This window comes from Centroberyx gerrardi, chromosome 11, assembly GCF_048128805.1.
Source record: "Centroberyx gerrardi isolate f3 chromosome 11, fCenGer3.hap1.cur.20231027, whole genome shotgun sequence".
In the NCBI taxonomy this organism is placed as follows: domain Eukaryota; kingdom Metazoa; phylum Chordata; class Actinopteri; order Beryciformes; family Berycidae; genus Centroberyx; species Centroberyx gerrardi.
Window position 1 is genome coordinate 6,669,927 of NC_136007.1, and position 8,508 is coordinate 6,678,434.

At 41.5% G+C, this 8,508-nt stretch overlaps 1 protein-coding gene across 1 annotated transcript; it reads right to left on the minus strand.

Moving 5' to 3' along the window:
* Window positions 1–1,741: 1,741 nt before the first annotated feature.
* Window positions 1,742–6,145, minus strand: camlg (calcium modulating ligand). Its single transcript, XM_071902369.2, has 4 exons — window positions 5,879–6,145; window positions 4,342–4,805; window positions 3,656–3,721; window positions 1,742–3,456 (listed from the first exon to the last, which is right to left on the minus strand). The coding sequence occupies exons 1-4, from the start codon at window positions 6,039–6,041 to the stop codon at window positions 3,265–3,267; spliced, it is 885 nt and encodes a 294-aa protein (XP_071758470.1). The 5' UTR covers window positions 6,042–6,145; the 3' UTR covers window positions 1,742–3,264.
* Window positions 6,146–8,508: the final 2,363 nt, after the last annotated feature.

Below are 8,508 nucleotides of genomic sequence, written 5' to 3' on the forward strand. Positions count from 1 at the left end.
AGTATTTATTTGGTTTGAATTGTCCTGGGTTATTCATTCCGGTATATGTTTTTTCTAAGCAGAGACTGTTACATTATGTGGACACCGATTTAATATTGAATTTTAAATTGCAATATAAGACCCATTAAAAACAATTAACAGTTCGATAACTCAGCACAATTAATTCTGTAAACATTATCAAAAAAAAAACAATCAAGTAAGTCCAACGAGTAGTAAATCACACCAACGCATTTACAGGAACAAAAAACATTCACCGACAAACTTTTTAATAAATTAATTTGGATGAAATGACGAGTATGGAAAGAGGACGTAACACACCACAGGAGCAGAGAGTATATATATGAGTATGAGTGAGGCTGGAGGACAGAGCAAAGCAAGACGGGACGTTTCATCAGAGTTACCCCAGCGCAAATACAAGAGAGAGACATACAAGCATACGAAAAATCCCACTGCCTCACACCGAACAGCAGCCATAACACACACAACTTTCCAGTACGCCCCGAAACGTTCCCCTCTCCCGTCCATCACACACTTCAATATGGGGATATGAATGTATGAAGTTGACTTTTATTAAGCTCATAGATGGTGCAAAGTAATTTACTCCACATTCACGGTGCGTCCCGAAAGACAAAATGCTTCTTCTAACTTTTCCTATAATGCAGGTGGACCCTTCTGAACACTGTAGGAGAGAGCGCGCAAATGGAAAATGTAACTTTAAAGCATCGTCTATGAAGAGATCTATCACAATACAAACGCATGTCAGCAGCATCCACCTGTTAAAGGGATAGTTCGGGTTTTTAAGACGCCAATCAGATTCATTGGGAGCTGACTTCTAGTCTAGAGAAAAAAGCTGTTTGCCTCAGTGTTTTAGTTTCTGAGATAAAGGATGAAGCCGTGCTACTGCTAGACAAAAAAAACCTTCTCAAATACTTAAATACTTGAACTATCCTTTTTAAACTCTACCTCAATCTCGGTAGAAGAGATTAAAGGCCTGTAGTGACTTCCATCAGTATCCCAATGGAGAGATTAAAAACTCTTAATCCTGTATTTGTTTTTAGTAATCAGGACGTTCTACCACACTCAAGGCAGGAGTTTCTAGACCTGAATGGTTTGGACCCAAATTGATCCATAATTAGAGCACTATAGTGTGTTTTAATGAGGCTGATTGCCGGGGTGACACTGTTTTTACTGCTAAATATGATGGAGAACTCCTGCCCTAGACTCCCCCCCCCCCCCCTCCTCACTCTCTATAGTCGGCTTTCAGGTGATGTAACTCCCCCTCTGGCGGCCATGTTGGAGGTCCTCAGCTCTTGGGGCAACAGTGGCTGTGAACAGCTGATTGTGTGTCTAAATGTACAATTTGGCCGTCTCAACAGAATTCAGTAGACATGGTTGATTTCCATGTTGTTTTTGACTGGGAACTGATCATTTCACCACAGATAAATCTGACTGATTTTGTGTTTAGATAATGTCAGTTTGTGAGCTTGTAAATCATAGTATCTGGTCAGCTAACCATCACTGTTTTGTTGTTAACACCTGATTCATACACTAAGTTAGTAGTGGCTAGTACTTGCATGTTCGCTTTAACATTGTTTGTTTTGCTAAGTGAGCCTGCTCGCTAGTTAGCTAGCTAACAGTTTGTTCAGGTTAACTGACCTGACTCTTCTCAAGCTACTCAAGTTTTACTATTGTAAAACTCTTGAGTTTTACAATAGAGACTAGGGCTAAAGACAAGACAGTTTACTGTGTCACAGTAACCTACATTTGGACACAAACCAACCTTATCAGACTATTCACTTCTACTTAAAATGTTACTGAACTGATCTACACTCACATCACAACAACCTTTTTCCAGTAGCTCTCTTTTTCTAGCCTGGTTGTTCTACATTTAGCCATTATTTGTGTGCAGAAAAGTCTCCACTGAACCTCCATGATGGCACCAGATGTGGTTTCTATTTGTAACACAACTGCAAAGCCTCTATAATCTCTATATAGCCTTCTGCTTGAGGTTCGGACATGGCAAGAAGTCAGCACAGGTAATAAGGTGATAATGTGTGTATTTCTGCATCAGGGAACAGAAGACCACCTGCTCCTGTCAGTCATTATGGTATTCGGTCTTAAACCCTCTGCATAACTCAAACATCGACTGCTTCTGTCAGTCATAACAGATAAAGAAGCTCAGTAACCTCTTCACTGCAGGGTTGTGGTCAAGTCTCTTACAACTCAGTCAGTTCAGGAGGAGGATCATCTCCAAAATTAAATGGGAAAAGTTTAACCCTGAAATGCTTCTTCTATCCAATAAATAAAGGGAAGGAAGGCTCTATCAGTATTATGTGGACTGCAGTTTGGATTCAGGTTTTGAATTGCATGAATTGAAAATGTTTTGACCCCAACCCTACATCACACACTACAGGGCTGACTGAGCATGTTTACAAAAAGGCATTAATAGTGTTGTATACTGGGTAGGAAATCAACTTATTTGCCCACTGGCTATAGAGGCATATAGATTACAAATTTTACAAGCCACCACCTTTCACCATTTCACCAGCAGAATTGGTTTACAACAGAACAGACCCACAAAACAACAGTTGGATACCTACCAAGGTGTTCGGCAGATCAAGCAAACTTACCAGCCATAGCCCAAATATACCAGCATTTGTCTGGTGGCTGCAGTTACTTTCCCACCCTGGTTGATATCAGTTCATAATATGACACCCAGCCCCAGCTTATGTACTATCTTTGGAGGTAAGGAAAATGTAGAGGGACTCCAGTGTTTCCCATTCATGTGGCTGCAAATAGATTTCCCAAACTGATAAAATGCGATTAAAAAGTGCTAACTGTTGTGTATGACGCACACGGTTTTCTGTACTGGCCCTGAAAACTGAATTTCCTCTCAGCACAATAAATGGCATTGTATCTTCTTTCCACACACCAACACTTTCTTTCTGTCACTTAACCCCCGTACGGAGCTGCCGCCGCCACAAATAACTCGGGGGGGCCCGGCAGGAAACACTGGACTCTCTGGTCACATTTAGTTTTGCTTTAGTGGAAGCTGAAGCACTGAAGTAATGAGCACTAGTCCGGCTGACGCATGACCCTGATAGTAAGGCAGTGAGGTTTGTTTTCCTCCCTGTCGACCACAAAACTCGCGTCAGCCAGCATAAACGAGCATAAACGAGCATGCCTTGTTTGTAATGGGAGACCGGGGGGGGGGGGGGGGGGGGACGACAAGGAGGCGGGGCTAACTGAGGTCCTCCCTGCCAATCAGGGAGTCTCTGAGCCGACGAGCTGCAGGATCTCGTGCGAGAGGATGAAGGTGAAGAAGTAGACGCAGAGGTCGGCGAAGACGTCGCCCATCCTCCTGTAGGTGTCCATGGAGCGGTTGATGACCTCGGCGGGGATGCCGGACAGCAGCAGGGCGGCGGTCAGCACAGTGGTCTTGTTCTTCTTCTCTACCTGCAGAGACGGTAGAACATGCAGAGAGACTATGAGAAATGAAGACATGCGATTTTTTAAAGCACTATTCAGTTTTAGCAGGACATTTTTAAAGCTGCAATATGCAACTTCTCTAACATTTGATGTATCTCGCATAAATATAGCAAATTCAATTAGCAATGGGAAAGGGATCAAAAACAAACATCTAGTGCCAACTCACCTTTGGAAAGTATTTGTACAACCCCATGTAGGCCAGTTCCAGGGTGAGAAATGGAGCAAATATTGACTAGAATGGAAGAATATGAGAGGATCACAATATTAAAACAATGTAATGTTTACACTAGTCTGTTATCAGCTGAAAACAATAGTAAGTAGGGATGCACCAATACTGATACTGGTATTGGATAATGGGCTGATTTCAGGCCAAAACAGTGGGTCATATGTGTGATACCAAAGCATACCAAAAGCAGGGATTGTATATCTCTAAGGGGAAAAAAATGGATTACGTCATTAATGTTTGTGTAATGACTCATAACTTGTTCGGTGAGAAGTAATTGATCAGAAATTAATATGAGCTGATACTTAAAGTTTAGCACTTGGAATCAATATTGGCAGTGAAAACATGGCATTGGTGCTTCCTTAAAGGAAAACATGTTTTCGGAGACCGGCCCATTGGTCAACCTGCCACTGAGTGATGAGAACATAGAAATCAAATGATCATCCATATGTCCCCGGTACATCATTCGCTCCATGCTGCTAGCATGGATCATTTAGTAGATCATATGCTGCATGTGTCTTTGTTGCGATCACTTCACAGGAAGTTGACCAACGGTCCGATCTCCCAAAAAGCCAGTGTGTTCCTTTCAGTTACCACATCAACAACGCTCCTACAGCGACCAGGCTCACCAGATACTTGCAGACAAAAACCCTGACGAAAACGGCGAGGAGGATGCTGCCGATGAGCCTGAAGATTCTGAACGGATCAAATTCCTCTGTGTCAGAGCCTCCATCCTGGGCCGGCTTCTCATTGGCCAGCTGACCTCGGAGTTTCATGGCGTCGTCGAAACGGGACAGGTACTTCTGTAGGCCTCGGCGCGGGGAGCCGCTGGGGTCGTCCGACGCCCGCTCCCCCCTGGGTCTCTGTCGGAGTCCCACGGCCTCGTCCTCCAGAGCGCCGTCCAGCTGCTCGCTGCAGTCGGGCAGGGGCGAGCCCCTCCTCTCCGGGGTGGCGCTGTGGGAGCGGCTGCCGAGGCCCGCAGCCTCCGGCAGGAAGGGAGACGGTCTCGGAGAGGCCGAAGACGACGACGGCCACGTTTCCGTCCTGTCGAGGTCGAGGTGGAAGCGAGGCTCTGTGGGACGCCGGGACGCTCCTGCTGGGCGGAGAGGAGGACAGCAGGGAGGGAAGGTGCAAGTGAGACGAAGTCAGTGATGTTATGTCTAACTATAGCTACAGTATGTTTCAGTATTGTAAAGTAATAAGGGAGGTGGGAGTAACCTAAGCATGCACAGTCAACTTTTGCTGGATAAAATAAAGGTAACGGTAATAATAATATGTATATACAGTACATACGTACAAGTTCTGACTATGATGGCGATGACAACAGACAATGAGTCAATGCACATTTGCCTTGCATAATTGTAATTTTTTCTTTACATATTATGTTACCTCAATCCAGACTTTTTGATAAGATGGACAGACAATAATACACATACCCAAATCTGTGTGCACTGTACATTATTTACATCTGTAAGTAAATATATTTGAATGGGGTAGTTTACAATGGACATATACTGAGACACCTTTTATACACATGTATGGCCCTCTGATTTTCTAATATGAAAATCATTTTTGCACATTCTGTATATTTTAACATAATACTTTTCTTTGCATTCTCATTTTCCTCTGATTTGTTCTATTTTTACATTTTGTCTGTCTCTAAATTCTGCTGCTACTTTGCACTCTCTTAATGCTGTAATCCATACTTTTTTCATAATTTCATTCATACATTTCTACTTAATATGTTCTAGTGTTGAAGTCACCAGTTGCATTTGCTCAAATCTGATTATTAATCTATTTTTCTGTGATGTATCCTATTATTATTTGCTGCTGCTGCAATGGCCCAATTTCCCCATGGGGATACTTAAAATTTCATCTTATCTTCTGTCATGTGGTGGGAACTTTTAGTCAACGGCCTTCTAGTGTTGCAGCCTGAGCAAGCAACGGCTGTATTAAGATTTGAATGACGGTGTAAATATGTGGAAGTTGGATGCGATGAAAAAAACAACGTGCTGACGAACAGGAATAAGATGCTGATGACAGACACGACAACAGGCTTTGCTAATTTACAGGCAGCTACGAGCTTATATTAGCCAAGTCATTTCAGCAGGAAAACACACGACAAGCGATGTAACGGTCTAGATCTAACCAGTTACCGTTACGTACCGTTGTTTTCAGACTCATTTTTGGCGAAACCCACGATTCTGTTCATTCTGTCTTCTGAATTCATGAGCAGTTTTCTCCTTCGGATCTCGGCTCTCCTCTGCGCCGCCGACAGAGAGCTTTTCTCCTCGGGGCTCCTCTGGCCGTTGGCCTCCGCGGACTCCATGTTGAAATAAATAAAATACCTATAAAGTCTGTTCAAAGTGGATGCAGAACAACGATCCACTCGCTCGGTTAGTGTTGACAGCACAAAGCCCTCAGATCATTGCTTTCTAGTAAACACAGCAGAATGGACCTAGCGTTGTCTGAAGTGATGACGCGCACTGATGATGTCATCTCTGAGCGTTCTTCTGATCCCGAGGATTAAAAAAAAAAAAAAAAAGCGGGTTAAAGGTGTTTCAGCCCTCGGCGCTGACTTACAGACGAAGGGCGGCGCCATAGCAACTTGCTAACTCTTTAAAACACAGAAACATAAGCTTACCAAAAGAAAATGTAAAGTGAATATCAAGTCCAAGAACTCCAAGTCAATATAGTATTCTGTTACATCACCACACAGCCATCTTGGTAGGAAAATAACAGCTGATTGTAATAAATTAACAGGTGATCACAATCAAATAACAAAAACACAGCCAATGAGCTGTGTGTATTGTAAAGCGCCATATTGGTAGGAAATGCATGTGACATCATGGGAATACTATGAATATGTGTCTTTGTGGAGAATGTTCTTCCAATTTAGGAAGAACGTCTTGGGAATAACAAACTTTGTAACGCAAGAAAAGAAAATTCATCTTTACAGGTTAAAATGGGCCTTGTGTTTGATGTCATGCTGTCAATTAAGACACACAGGTGTTCATTTTCCTAGCTTTATCAACCAGCTCTGTACTTTAGGATCGATTATTACACTGTTTATTTTTGCCAGTTATAGTTTGGACATAATGCGTCGTTCTAGCAGTGAATCTTGGGGCTTCCCATTCGTTCTCACTGGGTGTGCTCCAAAAGTCATGTAGGATAAATGTTAAAAGTGAAAAGTTGTACTGTATTGTTTACTATTATATATTTTGGCTTGGCTGGACAATTCCAATTCCTCACTTGGTTTCCTATTCATTTACAGTGAGGATCATATTTGACAATTTACATAAAATATAGGCCTAAACTTTAGACATTCGGGAATAAAATGAAATATTGAAAATGAACAGTCACACAATACTATTTCAGGATGCAGGGGCAGTTTGTTGCCGACCAGTGTGGCTTTTATTTCGGCCACAGTGTGAACACAGCGTTGTCTTTCTTTGTTAGTGGGGAAGTTAGCAGGTGTCGCCGCTCCGTCTGTCAGACAGCGTTGAGGGCTGAAACACCCTCTGAACACAAAAAGCAGGCCCGTCACTAACAGGTCCAGTCATGGGTTACAAAATAAGTTATTTAATAAGAATGAACTATTATTTTCTATAGAACTGGAATGAACTCATTTAGCAATTCACTTTGGAGTAGAATATGTAGTTCTACCTCAGATGTGTCAAAGCATTAATGAAAGAGCAAAGAAGGAACTTTAAAATCAACAGCATATTGATGTTTGATGTTGCCGCTTGTTTTAACGTTTTGTCGCCACACCGCGGAGATGCTTTGACTGTCCTTATTATTTCTCTATTAATCATCATCTTAATAAAAATGCACAGCAGTTTTTGTGCAAAATATCTTTTTCAAAAAGTATTTCCAACACCTTGTCCTTTTTAATGAAACGTGCTGCGGATTTTGATGTGTTGCTGTAGCTATAATATTCACTTTGATCTGTGACAGGCTGCAGAAATAAGAAGCAACCTGCCTTCTTTTATTAGATTCATCTAATAAAAAAAAATGCGTCTAAGAGTGAAAAAACAAAGTTTGGTCGCTGTGCTCACATCTGCAATACAGGAAGCTTTTTAAGGTCACATGAAAACAAACTCTCACTCTTTCACTGATAAGGACTCACTTACTCCAGGGGACCAGTGATGATCCTACCTTGGGCTGGACGATATTTCAATATTATCGTTTAATCATATCGTGATGATATGGTGATTTTGGGATATCGTGACACACAATTCTGCTGTCTAAACTAATGGTAACAAGCAAATCTTATTTAAAAACTCTGACAAATTGAGGTATGGTAGGAATATTATTTGAAAATTTCATTTTTGTTTGACATCACACTACCATAGGTTCAATGGGATGAAGATTAATTTGATTATTTAACATGATTTTGCATACCTGAGCCATATTGTGATATTGAAATCGAAAAAAAAATCCTTATGATTGTCATATTGATTTCAACCATATTGCCCAGCCATAATTGGCTATAAAAGCAGAAGAGTATGTAATAAACATGTTAGTACTGTTAACTACGTCTAATTATTCAACTCTTTTTTTTTCCATTGGTCATTCTCTATGTGGAACTCCTGCTACTTCTTACATACAGGGACTATGTTTAATCCTCATCAGTTTCTATTATGGATGTAGAACTTAATGCATGAAAATCCAGCAATGTCTGTGCCTCTTTATAGATGCATTTTTGCTTTTTCATTCATAATCTTTCAGACTGGATGAAATCAGTTGCCTACCAGAGTTTTGCCAAGAGGAATATTGACTATACTGATTACTGA

What these genes read in the sequence shown, in the direction of transcription:
- camlg (XM_071902369.2), bottom strand. Translation starts at nt 6,041, where the DNA reads ATGGAGTCCGCGGAGGCCAACGGCCAGAGGAGCCCCGAGGAGAAAAGC. An exon ending in TTTTTGTCTGCAAGTATCTG is followed by an intron (nt 3,722 to 4,341) that starts GTGAGCCTGGTC and finishes CTTCCATTCTAG; the next exon opens with TCAATATTTGCTCCATTTCT. An exon ending in TGTACAAATACTTTCCAAAG is followed by an intron (nt 3,457 to 3,655) that starts GTGAGTTGGCAC and finishes CCGTCTCTGCAG; the next exon opens with GTAGAGAAGAAGAACAAGAC.